We start from the raw sequence: 14,027 nt of genomic DNA, 5'->3' as shown, positions 1-14,027 counted from the left end.
GAAGTTCACCATGTTTTTGTGTATCCAATTTCCAGTGCTGTGCTTTGATTATGAAACACTGTTTTCCTACTGCAGCATGCAAAGGAAATTTTCTCTCTTGCCTGAAAATGAGCTCGTCTTCATCACTCGATTTGGCAGACGCTGCCCCCAAATGTTGGCACTGAACCAACCGTAACCATTCCCACCTATAACATAAACCCGAGACAACCTTGAATGGTAGAATTTGAATGGTGAAGTGAATGTGGTGCACAGCCGAGGAGCCCTTTCCTGCATCTTCCATCTTGCGCCGCGTTGACTCAGTGTACCATGCATCACAAATTCTAAGTCCCTCACTCATCACTGCATTCTCTATGAACTAGTTGGTTGGACATCACTCCAAATCCATAGACAACAGCACTGGTTTATCTTTATCTACAAAGCAATGCTTGTAAAACTTCCTGTGTACCTCTGTAACTTCCTGTCTGTTAGCTCTGGGACCTATCAGCTTCGCTCCTCCAAGTGTTTTCTCTTAAATGTCCTCCGTGTTTTAACTGAACTGGGAAAAACTGCATTCTCTTACTCAGCACCCTGGGAATGGAACAATCTACAGAAAAAAGCTTAAACTAGAAAGTCTGATACCAATCAATGAATTTAAAGCTACCATCAAGACTGTGGTGATAGAGACATGTGCTTGTTTTTCTTAATAAGGCTCATTATATTTTAATATTGTGTTATATTGCACTTGTTTTATTGTAAATGTAATTTTTTTGGCACTTTTGTTGAGATTTGGCTGCTATTTTGGCCAGGTCTCTCATGAAAAAAGAGATTCTGAATCTCAATGGGACTTCCTGGTTAAATAAAGGTTAAATAAAAAAATAAAAAAATGCCTTCCCCTTTCACTCTGTATCTCTCAACTATCAATAAAGCCATAAAATGGCCAAAAAAAACAAACAAAAAAAAAATACGGGGGTCCAATCATGGCTCAAATCATACATGTGAAGTAACTAGAAACTGCATTGTAGAAACTTTAAAATAAACCTTTAAAATGGATTTCTTTTGCAGGAAGAGCATGTACAAGTTGCAACCCAAGTCACTGCAAAAACTCTGTGACAAGCAAAAGCTAGGGAGAGAAGAGACCTTGGACATTAAGATATTCATGCCATCCGAACAGATGCATAGTTCCTTAAAACCTATAAAATAATTCTCAATAGTGGGGACACTGTCAATCAAACATAGCCAGATGGCTCTGTGGTGGCAGGGAGTAGTTAGAGAACACATTGTCTCTCTGAGATTAGGCATTTGGCAAGTTCTATCTGTCGATGGAGTGCCACTGAGCAGATTTTAAATGCCTTTACTGACTGAGGCAGATTGATCTCTGAAAAGGTTTTTACTTTGCTCCTCCTGTGATATAGAGGCACCAACAATACTCAGAGACCAGACATTTTAAAAGATGTCGCTATGACCTTTTTAAGGGCGCCGGACTATGAGAATGGGTTATCTGCTTTCTTTTTGCTTTCTTCTCAGTCTACAAAGAAAAAGATCAATGTTTACATAAAGCCGGAGGCGGAGGAGAACTCCATGGCTTCCTGAAGAAATCACAAAACATTGACAAAAAAGGTTGACACGGAAAAGAAATTACAGGAGACAATATTGTTGCAAAAAATACCAGACAAAAAAAAAAAAGACAAAAAGTTAACAGCGGATCAGATAAAAACAGTGATTCAAATTTTGCTGCTCCAGTGCTACAAAGAGACAACGGCGTATTGAATTTAAAAAGCCACAACCTTCATGCTGCAGTACTGACAGACATGATTTTTTAATTAGAGACAATTACTGCTTGACCTTAGCAAACAGCATTGAGTCACAGACTGTCTTCACATGGACCAGGTGTAGATGACTTCAGTCTTTGTAATAAAAGACAGATGTGAGCTGTACTTAAACCTTACCTTCTCACTGTTTTTCAAGGTTCTCATAGGGGAACATGTCCTTGAAGTGGCAGCAAAGAACCTTGGATCCATTATCACAAAGCATGAGTTTTGTTAGAAGACCAGAAGAGATTGGAGGAGAAACAAGCGAGTGTTCACTGTACCTCGACATGGCTCAGACCACAAAGCTCTGTCGAACAGCAAAACACCACAGATGCATGTAGCACCATTCCTGAGCCACACTGACCCTGACTCAATCTCCCTGTCTGAGCAACCCGACCACAAGCAGCTCAAGCTAAGATTTCAAAACCATGGAATTCCAGCGGCCACAACTAATATGGGCCTTTGACTCTGTAATCGTTTTTAAAAAGCTTAACATGAATGACTCAAAAATAGAATTCTTATTACTTTTGTATAACAAAGAGCAAGGGTGAGACACATGATGTGACATTTTTGTCAACCAATTTTTGCCGAGAAGCGAACCATTTTTCAAAGATGCATGAACAATCACGGGCACTGCTTCATCTGACATTTGAAGCTGTCGGCGGGGACAAAAGGTTTGTGTTTAATGTGTTTACCAGGCATTTGTTAAGAAGAATTCAAAGTATCATTGCATTACAAGTAATGGAGTGAGAATATGGAACGACTGCAGCGATGAAATGAAATCATGCACAGCAATTGTTAAGTTAAAAAGGCTTATGAAAAATGAAATGATAAATAAGTATAGGTTGCAAACTGGATGAGGACGTTCTTGTAACTGCCTTCAGTGTTTTGTTTGTTGTTGTTATTTGTTTGTTCGTTTGTTTTCTTTGCGGGAGTAATAGAAATTCTCAGATCTAATTTGTTTGATATGACTGATAAGAAAATAAATAAATAATAATAATAATACATATTTATTTGACATTAAGTGGCTATATATAGAGAGAAAATCTCTTATTTGAAGTGTTGAGTATCAGGGTTTAGGCCTAGATATATTTTTTACTTCAGCCTACTCCCTTTTTTTCAGACCAAAATGATATAAGGAACTGCATAGTGAATATTAAGTTAACTGGTTATTATTACTTATTACTTACGGGGCAGATGCATGTATATGTATAGGGCTATATATACTGTTTGTGTGTAAATGTTTATATGTTTATGTACATCTGTTTAATGGTGCCTATGTGAGTATGTGTATGTATATGTATATGCATCTATCCTACGCTGTTGTAGTTTATGTTGTTTATTTTTTTTCGGTTCGAAAAGAAGAATTAATTAAAAAAAAAACTAAAAAAAAACCTTAAAGTGAAATCCAACATGACATCAATTACAAGATTAATTTGCACATTATAAAATTCTGGATTGCAAGAAATGATGAAGACACCCAGAGCTACAGAACAAACTACCTTGCTGCCTGACGCAGACTAAAACATCAAGTCTACACTGTTCACACTAACATCATTTAGCACATTTAAATCATTTAGCACATTTTTTTCCATACAAAAAATTCTAGATCACTAAGGTACAAATGTAATATTCATTATTTGCCTTTTTATTATGGAAACAGCCTTAATATATGAGTGTTATATTGCAATTTACTTGATACAGTCAGTGTTTAGTCATAGCTGGGGTGAGAGGGAACAGAGTCCTTTCTACCAGAATAGAAGTGCTGGGAAAGCGTGAGATTTAAACTTGCATGCTAATGTGAACAAGGTGTCATGTCCTTGCTGTCACTTGACAGAATGGTATTGAAAAAATTAACAGAATCTGCTCAGATTGTTGTCCATACCTCACAAAAGACTGATTGAATGATCCAACTAGATGCCCAAAACTGTCCTCCCCACATGTCTCTTGCTATATGGTTGAATTGCCTGGTAAGAGAAACTATAACCTCCATTATAAATATGATTTCTACATGTATTTGATGTTTAGAAAGCCACACAGCTTACAGAAAATGCTTTGTTTACCCCTTCAGTTAAAAAAATATTAAAAAAGAAGTTTTGTGAGCATTTCCATACTTTATCAATAAAAAATTTACTGCAGTAAAAAACGCTGTTATTCTACGCAAATATAGTCTGTCTTGCATTATTGTCCATATAATTGATGGTTATACAGTTTCAACAAACAAACAAACAAGTGTTGACATGTGACTGTATTATCAAAGGAAGTTAAAAGCTGACAGCTGGTTTGCTGCAAGGACACAAGTATATTTTTTCCATATGGGTTTTCTGAAAACACAAGAGAGCCCAGGAAAAAAATAGCAATTCACATTTCTTGGTCCTTTTATGAACCCCATGCAACCCCTATATATAGTCAGCTAATGGCTTCAAAACAGGGTATATTTGAACATGAAAAGGATGGTTAATGTCAGTAGTGGCTGCTGGGGTTGACAGAATTTTAATGCTATGGCAGAAAATATTTTCTGTGAGGAATGGTGGCCAAAATAGTTCCTAGACTAGGAACTACTAATGATGCAGTTACAAAGTTCTTCTAAAGAGGCATCTGAATACAGCTCTGTCGACAGTGACAGGTGGTGCAAGCTAACATTTGTGCAACTTGCCACAGCACATGCAGGCTCCTTGCAGTGCTGCTTGAGTTCCCACAACAGCCCGGGGACAAGCCAGTGTGTGTGTGTGTGTGTGTGTGTTCACCAAGGCAGTGCAAATGACACTTCCCAGTAATATGCAGACATTCCTCCTACATACATAGTTAGCATTCTAGAGGTACAGCTATACATCTGTTGATTGGCATCAGACAGATGGACATAATCCACTTTGCCTCTAAGAAAATTTGGTCTTCGAGCTGCAAGTCTCAGAAATGTTGTGTGTTTTTGTTAACTGTCTGTTGAAGTTACTTTGATTCTCCACTGCTCAGTCAATCGATACATGAATTTATTTACTAGATGGGTGAAATAATGCTGAAATTCTGCTTCATTCTAGGAGCCGCACAGGTGTTCATCTCGAGGTGATGTAACAACTGAACAGTAAGGTTCCATTATTGTCTACCTTCAGTGAAAAGTAGCTCAGTCGGACCATTGTTTTCTTCAATTTCCTGTTCATTTTAATACCTGGTAGAACTAAAGTTACATTTGTTTGGACAAATGTAATGATAACAACAAAAGACAGTTCATAAGAGTTTAATTTCAGAGCTGATATCTAGACATTTTCCATAGTTTTCATTTTAATTATCAAGAAAACCATGGAAAATGTCTAGGTATCAGATCTGAAATTAAACTCTTATTAGCTGTTTTTGTTGTTATCATTACATTTGTCCAAACAAATGCAACTTTAGTTGTACCAGACTAATAATTTTTTCCATGACTGTATACATACATATACAGTATATTCATCCATCCACTCATCTATTCCCCCATAGCAGGGTCAAGTGGTCCCAGACCAAGTGGAGTCTGTAATCCCACTGTGCATGTTCTTAGTTTTATTTCTGTGTAGTTGAATGCCCTGTGAACACCTCCAGATATGCCCAAACACCCTTAACTGGTTCTTTTCAGCTTCAAGAGAAAGATACTCAGAGTTCATTTCAGAAGTCCAAGCTCCTCACAGTGTGCCTTAGGGTGCACCCAGAAACCCTGCAAAACAGATTATTTTGTCTTTCTGTATACGAGACCCCACTTTCTCAGTTACAGCTAACCTACGGCAGAGTCCAATACAAAGTCTGCATCACTGTCCACTCCACACACATATCAGCCTCATCCCCCATCGTACTCTCACTTGTCAACAAGACCCTGGAACACTTGACCTCATTGGAGCAGAAGTCGCTCTGAGTCGAGTGCCATGGGCCATGGTTTCAGACCTCGAGGTGCTGGCTCTCATCACAGAATGGAGTATTACTGAGTGGAAGTCTGAGAGTAAAAAATAACAGTTTTCAACCCCCAGCATCTTTGGGGTTGAGAGTGGGTGGATCATTTATCTGCATGCTCCTCGTCCTTACCTAACATCTATATCAACAATTGACTATCCAACCACCGGCATGGAGAACCGCACGACGCATCACCAAGGTTCTGGCGCATAGAGTGAATGCACTATTGATACATTTTCTATGTTTTGTACAAAAGACTTCTGTCCATTTTAGCTTCTTGTTTTTTCAGTATATGCTTCTTTAGAATTATTACTTCTTTTATAAAATATTTCCTTGAGCACCAACTGAAAGGAGCACTGTCCCTGGAACACCTTGACACCAACACAGATTAGTTTGGGCCATAAATGAAGTCGTCTCACCACGTCCTTGATGTCCCCTCTCAGGGCTTTTGCCACACAGTGTAAAAATCTGAGGTGTGAATTCTGCAGGACCCGAGAGGGCAACGCTGCATAACTATGATCTCAGCCAATAAACTCTTAGAGCTCACACGGAGACAAGCACACTGGCGCTGTCACGCAAACCAACACACATAAACAGTCAAATACTCCCTGGTCTGTTAGCTTTATGAGCCAGTGTGTGTCCGTGCGGGTAAGGTTTATGTCAGCGGCAAAATAATGATGAGATGTAAACTCATGAATGGCCAGTGAACAACACGATGCCATGTACCACATTCCTTTTTGTTTTACTCACATTTAACACAACACCCCAATCTTTTTGGAATCTGGGTTGTATGTCTGAGAGCAAATTATGCAGCAACTTGCATAATTTGTTCTGCTTCCATCTCTTATACTCACTCTCCGTTTTACTCTCTTACAATAGAAGAAGAACACTGCAAGGACAAATTTAACACAATAACCATAAGCTGATAAATGGGCTAATTGTTGCACATTGCCAAGGCTTTAAGACAGACGCGGCACTTTTGCATTGCACTCATTTGGCACGTGTGTCCGTCCAAGGACACTCTACAATAAGTGCATTCAAACTCTATAGAACCTGACTGTTATCAAAGAAAAAAATGACACTGTAGAGTTGGTAGACACGAGTGAATAGTGACTGTATTCAACCAAGGTCAAATCCAAGGGAGGCACATTGCAGAGCATTAAAACATTTGATATTCGACAAATTTCCACTTGCAGCATCCAGGTGAAATGGATAAAACACTCTTTTCAGCCTGTCATATTCCTAAGCAACAAAATATGAATAAAACACATACTCTCCCTGCTAAAACAAATATGTGTTGAGGGAAAACAGCTCTGTCGGAGCTCTGTCTGTCTGGATTCTGGTGTCTTATTTGATGCATTTTGTCTTGAAGGCTTTTTTTTTAATCTTGTGTCTGTCTTGGCCACTGGTCTAACCTGAGTCCACTTATGTTTTATATGCTGCTTTCCCCAGTTCTGCACAGCTCACCCGTCTCTGTAATTTTCAGTGATTTTACCTCACCAACGGAAATGTCTGCTGCTTATACAATGCAATGTGACAGAGTTCATCTGCTCCACAAACTGTGCTGCCCTCATCTCTGTACAATGTCCATCCTTTTTTTTTTAAAAGGTGTACCATTTTTACACAACTCAAGCTCTACTCTTCTGCTATAACAAAGCAAATATGTGTATGTAATAACACGTCCAGTCAGTCTAACAGCAAGCACATGCAGCTCGTATTCCCCTGGGTATGGTATATGATGAGCAGCATGTGATTGTACGGAGAGAAGTTAACTTCCACATTAAAATCCAAGAACTGAACTCAGTGAATCCTAAGGGTATAAAACTGAAAATGAGAGTTCCTCAAATACTAGTTCAACTACAGCATTCAGAGAGGAGCTGATTTTTTATTGGTCTTTGCATCAACTTTTCAACTCGCCTTGAGACCCAAATGAAGATGTTAAACTTCTGGCTGTATGAATTACAACAACCGGGCCAAGGTCAAAAGCAGCAACAGCAAAAACAGAGGAAGGCAGTGTGGGGGAGATCTGGGAATGGAAAAGGGGGGAAAAGAGAGAGGGGGGAAAGGGGGCTGTGGAGGGTTATCAACAACTGTGACAGCTGTGTGGATATGGAGAGCTGAGCCATAACAGGGAGGTTCCAGGGCAAGAATGCAGAACAGATCAGCCAGACAGTGGTTCGCGCTTAGGACCGACATGGCAGAAAGGGCCGCGGCACAGCATACAGCAGCTGCCTAATCCCAGACTTCTGCCTTCATACCCCGCTCCTTGTTGTAAAGTGCAACCTGGCTACTGAAAAAACGTCTCATTCACTCTTTATCTACACATGCGTCTTCCTGTCTGTATCTGTCACTGGCTTGGAATAGAAGTGACACCACACTTGTCAGCCTTGGGCACGAGTCATATCATAGCATCACAATCCTGAATTGACTGGCAATGCAATGCAGTGAGACACTCAAGCACAGTCATGACTAGAGATAGACCAATATATATGCCGATATATATTGGCCGATATTTGTGTTTTTTTACTTTTATCGGCATCGGCCGATACGTTTGTGTGTTCGCCGATCAATTAGCCCATTTCACTGAGCCAACACCAGGCAAGGCTCGGTGCAACATCTCCATTCTCTGGTGAGCTGCTGCTGATACCAGAAAAAAGAAAAACACATCAAATATGTGGATCATCTGAGGCGCCACCACCTCGAGGCCTAGAACAACATACACGTTGTTTGCTATCCAACTGTTAATATGTTTTGTTTGTTTTGTTAATAAATGTTTCTTTTTTTGTTTAAATTGAGACTTGTGTAACATTTGTTATCATTGTGTCATTTTTATCATGTAAATGGAGGGAGAAAAGGCAATATCGGCTTCAAAAATCGGCCCCAAAAAAATCGGCAGCACATATCAGGGATCGGTTAAGACTGATGTTAAAATAATCGGCATCGGCATTAAAAAACCTGTATCGGTCGACCACTAGTCATGACTTTACATGTTGTCGGCATAACAAAGGTTACTAGGCTACGAGAAGAAAACGGAGGTCAAATGTTTCATGTAATGCTAAATAAATGCACACAGTCACTGAGGAAAGGTATACAGATCCATTCATCCTCTGCACAGAAGACATCCAGATGTTAATAGCTGAAAAAACAACCACAAAGGGCTCTTACCTGCTACAGAGTTGGGCCTCGGCATCATGAGGGAACAAGATGTCTGTGATGGATATGGAATGGGTCCCTCAGGCGAGTGGCTTGGAGGCTGTGGTGCCCCTGCTGATGTGTTGGACTGCTGCTGCTGGTCTGCCCTGGATGGGGTGTCGGCTGGCGTTGCTGTGGCACTGTTGGAGTCTTCTTCGGCCACGGGAGAGCAGGTGTCGGCCCGCACGCTCTGTGCCAAGCCATGGCGCCCGCTGCCCCTCAGGCTGCCATCCTTACTCCACTCCAGGCTGGAGCCACTGCGATCGTCATTCTCCGAAGAACTAGTGATGGTGGCTGAAGGGATATGATAACAGAGAGGGAATTAGAGCAAGTGAGGGAGGTAAGATGCTCTTTGTGAGCTATGAGCATTTATCTGTCTTCATCTCTAATGAGATACTGAGCTGTAATGGAACTTTTAACTTTGTATAACTCCCTGCTTTTCCTCATTGCCCTTATCAACACTGTTCACCACCTGACTTTAAACTTACAGAGATAGTTTGCTTGCACTAATGAAAACTGGAAAGACATGATGGCGTAGGCTTGTAGAATTCATTTCCTGAGCCTAGATGAATCTCTTTTGTTCTTTTCATGGGTCATCAGTTGAAAGATCCAATATAAAACAGCGCAACAACTGGATGCTTTACTATTACACAAGATGCACATGTAAATGTAGAGTGAAGATTTTGTGTGTTGTTGTGTTTTTTTAGTTCTGACAGGTGTTTTGCTAACTGACAACAAATCCTTTAATCCTCCCTCAGGCCGACCCAGCCATCTAATACATTCCTAAAAGGTGAGAGGAAGGCCAAAGCCACACAAGCTGCAGCTGGACACAGAAACATCAGCGCAGTCAGAGGACTGGAACTGACTGGCCAGCTGGCTGCGTTTGCATCACACACTCCTAATCTGGATTTCATAATGACGTAGCACGTTGCATCATCACTAATACTAATATAGCACATCCTGGAGCTTGTGTTACTGCGCTGTTTACCTGTACAAATACAAAGTCATTCTTGACAGTTATTCACGTCTAGCCCTGCTCTGAGCATGGCATTAGCAGCCACCATGCTGTAAAAGAGGTTAAACTGATTGCTAACTTGTTGAACTATAGCCTCTGACAAAGAATACATGATTAGTTACTCATTCAAAAAAGAAGTGGAGAGTTTAAAAGTTGAGCCAACCTTTATTATTCCTAATGGCCAGAAAATGACTCTACTTCTCATTTGATTTATTACCTCAGGAAACATTTTGAAATGAATTCTCGTTGGACTAAAATAAGTAAAACCAGGTACCACTTGCTGTACTATTTGTACCTGGCAACAGCAGGCTGGTAACCTAGGCAACATCCCCCAGCTCCACCCTCTTGTCCAAGTATGGTCACTTTTGTCTCCAAAATACAAAAAGTGCGAAGACCAAAATGTCAAACTCGGAGCTTCAAATCAGTAGTCCATAAAATAATGGGTGAGGTCACTGTGGCTACTTCTTAAAATGATCTATGCTTTAAATGCATGGTGGGCATGTCATTTTACCATTTGAGGAGCTGGTAACGGACATTGTCACAGGGCAATTATAAGTCCTTCAGCAGCCACCTCATGCAGAAACTCCTTTGGGAGCTATTTTGTAAATGTTAAGACATTTCAAAATCTCCCCAATTCCACCAAGGAGCTTTTAACGCAGCACAAAGCCAAATTAATGTGCTTTTGAAATCAGAGTTCAGAGTGAAACTTCAAAGAACAGCAAACATTAATCACCGGCTGGAATCTGACTTGTGGACACAACATAGCTTTGTTCTCTTTCATGCCTGCACGGTCTTATCAAGGCGGGTGGGTGGGATGTTGCAGACCAACGTCACAATGTGTCATACTCACAAAATACATTTTCATTTGACGCAAGCGAAGCAGCTTAACAGTGAGATGGACTACAACACATGCCACATAACTAAGTCTCATCCTGGGTGGCAGCATGTTGGAGCTCCAGATACTATATATCACAGCTTCCATAAATTATTGAGAAGCTGGCTATGATACTGCTCTGGGGGGACAGAATGACTGACTCATGGTAATCAGTGTCTGCGGAACAGGATATCCAGATTGTTGTGTTATATCTGGCTTTGGCTTGCATTCCTTCAGACTGAAACACACTCTTGTTAATTATTTACCTAAATAGGCATACAATGTGATATCCTTCTTAGTTCATACAAGGGAATTAACTTTTGCCCTAAACTCTACCAGTGCTTTCAGAAATTATTTAAGTTCAGCCGAGGGTAACTGTAGGATCATACGTCTACAAATCGCAATTGAATTTACATTCCAAATATTGAAAAGCCATTTTCAGAATGAATTTCTCGCATTTGTAAAGCCACCGGAAGGTTTCTGAGTACAGCAGACAGATTAATATATCAATAGACTGCGTCGTATTCCTGTCAGCTTGTGTAAATCCCCAGATGTCTTACAGGGCTATTACTAGAGATACAATACAACGTTAAACTGTGGCAACTGTCACCTCAATGCTCTCTCGTACCAGAACGGCTCTATACAAACTCGTTATACTGACACATGGTAGAGGATGAATAGAACCTGTCACAAACGCTATTCGGTGCCACAAAAAAACCACAAATGCCTTTAAACAAAATGATGAATGAGTGTCGCAGGTGACACTTTTAGGTCTAAATCACAAAGTGCATATGAGGTAACATTCTCAACATTCTCAAATTAGAAACAGAAGAAATAATGTAATGATAATAACAGTTAAGTATATGCAGAGAATGGTGCTGAGCTATATTCTGCAAGGTAAATTACATTCATCAGTCAGTACTCTGAGGTGGGCTACTCTACAATTCTACAATTCTACAATGACATTTAGCAGACGCTTTTATAAAAAGCGACGTACAAATGAGAGTTAATACAACACAAGCAAGGATGAAGTCAAGAAACATAGCAAGAGTAAGTGTCGCTCCTCAGGGTTCGTAAACTTTAGCAGTGGTCAAATTCAAGCATTTTTCAAGGACTTTCAAGGTAAATTTTCAATCTTTTCCAGCATCTTACACCTGTTGTAAATTGCATGTTTTAGATGAGTACTTGCATACTAAAAGGGGGAGATTTCACTAAACCATACCAACAGCGATAGTATTACACTTTTAGGAGGAACAGTCTTCATTTCAGATAGGCTACTCATTATCTTTTACATTGAACATGTGATTATCTATAGTCTATAGATGGATATAGTCAGATTACAAGATAAATACAGTAAGAATTTCAAGCATTTACAAGCACTTTCTCCAAAATCCAAGCACTTTTTAAACCTTGAAAATACAACATTTAAATTCAAGCATTTTCAAGGATTTCAAGCACCCGTACCAACCCTGGCTCCTATCAAAGCTTCTGATTCACAGCGCCTGTTTTCCCACTGGATCTGCGGCTGACTTGGCTCATCGCTGGCATTCCTAGCATGGTTACTGACTATTTTGGCAAAGGCACCACAGGTGGTTTGAAACATTAAAGTCAGTTTGAAGCAGGATATTTGACAGACATTCTGATATGCTTAATGATATGTTTGTTACAGATGTGAATCTCTGTTGAATGTTTCATCTTCCTGTAGAGTTTGAATAAATTGTCTAAAATGTAAATGCAGTACAACAAAAACAAAGTTCCAACATTTCCACCTCTGGCCTAAAAGTGTATAGCGAAAAAACGGCAGCTTTGATTGCCGATGAAAGGTTTCAGCGAGTTTCACGTTGAAGATAAAAACTGACAGCGCTGCATCACTATGGCGATCGACTGAGACTATCCGCAGTGGAAACAAAAAGAGAAAAGTACAGGCACCGAAGAAGTGAATCGAGTCGTGCAGAGCCGTATCATGCAGTAAAAAAACAAAACCACACGGAGCAAAACCTCCACAGGATACCTTTAGGAACATGGAAGCACATGGCTACTGCTAGTTTCAGTTTTCCCTCCTAACTAGTGTTATTTCTCACAGTACAGATATGCAAGTATGTCTAAGTGTATCGGTGTACAGATATGCAAGTGTTGATACATAGAATTGATATCATGAAAATGAGAAATTAGTCTAAAGGAAACAGGTAGTTTTGAATTTGAGTTTCGATTTTGATTTCTGACCTGTTAATATTGTTTAAAGAAGTGGGGTGGGATTGAACAAGTTTTTACTTCTTCCCACCCCTTTTCAAATATGTTGTGGCATTTTTATAGAGTGCTTGGCGGCCTTATCAGTGCAGGAGTCACTAGGGCTGACTCCTGTTGATGCATTATTATTATTGTATTGTTGTTGCATATTTGAAATAAATCATTAAAAAAAAAAAAAATCAAAAAAATCACCTATGATCCCACTGTCTTTGCTCTCGAGTGTGGAGCTGGGGCTTGTGATGGTTCCACAGGGGCTGGAGCGGCTGAGAGGGGGGCGGCTGGTTGTGCTGTTGAGCGTGGAACATGGGCTGTCAGTGCTGGGAGACGCCGTGCTGCTGGTCAGTGTAGAACAGGGGCTGATACCCTGGCTAGTTACAGAGCACTGGCGAGAAGAAAAGATAGAGAAAAAAAAGGTTAAGGTACACCAAGAATGTGCTCTACCTATCAATATGTCAATGAAGAATGAAATCGACTCACATTAACTGTCAGCTGGCACCATGTGCACATTTTTTCAGCATGAACAGCACAACAAAAAAATCATTTTCCAACCTTATTTGGAAGGAGAATTGAGAATACTTGATTTGATCGCAGTTCATTGCCTATTTATTTACCTGGCACTGCAAACAATTCCTTGAACAAGCTTTTCACATGTGAGCATGACACACAAGCTGAAGGGCATAAGCGCTGTAAATGGAGCAAGGCTTGAGAATTACACACTCTAATGTCTGGAGGAACCCAAATAAGCCTGAAGAGAGTTTCACAAGGGAAGAAGCCTCTACTTTGTTTTTAAACAATAGATACCTTTCTCATACACGCCACCAAGCCTGTCTGACAACCATACAGCAGCTGGATCTTTGTTTGACTTAACTGACATCCGTGGAAATCCAAATTAAAGCTGGTTTGTCCTGTTTCCCCATCTTTCTTGAACTGTACTCTGATTGCACACAATATACTGTAGTTCAAGCAGGTCATCCTTACTACACTCTAAGAAGAGCCAAAG

At 40.2% G+C, this 14,027-nt stretch overlaps 1 protein-coding gene across 1 annotated transcript in view; it reads right to left on the bottom strand.

The window, feature by feature from the left end:
- The window catches only part of tanc1b (tetratricopeptide repeat, ankyrin repeat and coiled-coil containing 1b), a 129,644-nt gene that overhangs the window by 46,079 nt on the left and 69,538 nt on the right, over positions 1-14,027 (bottom strand). Inside the window, exons 6-7 of the mRNA XM_059342545.1 lie at positions 13,220-13,409; positions 8,865-9,185 (exon numbers count right to left, since the gene is read on the bottom strand). Coding sequence (XP_059198528.1) covers positions 8,865-9,185; positions 13,220-13,409 — 511 coding nt within the window. The remainder of the gene's footprint in view (positions 1-8,864; positions 9,186-13,219; positions 13,410-14,027) is intronic.

This window comes from Centropristis striata, chromosome 10, assembly GCF_030273125.1.
Source record: "Centropristis striata isolate RG_2023a ecotype Rhode Island chromosome 10, C.striata_1.0, whole genome shotgun sequence".
NCBI classification, from domain to species: domain Eukaryota; kingdom Metazoa; phylum Chordata; class Actinopteri; order Perciformes; family Serranidae; genus Centropristis; species Centropristis striata.
The sequence above is the reverse complement of the archived record's forward strand: the minus strand, read 5'-3'. Positions and strand labels throughout refer to the sequence as shown.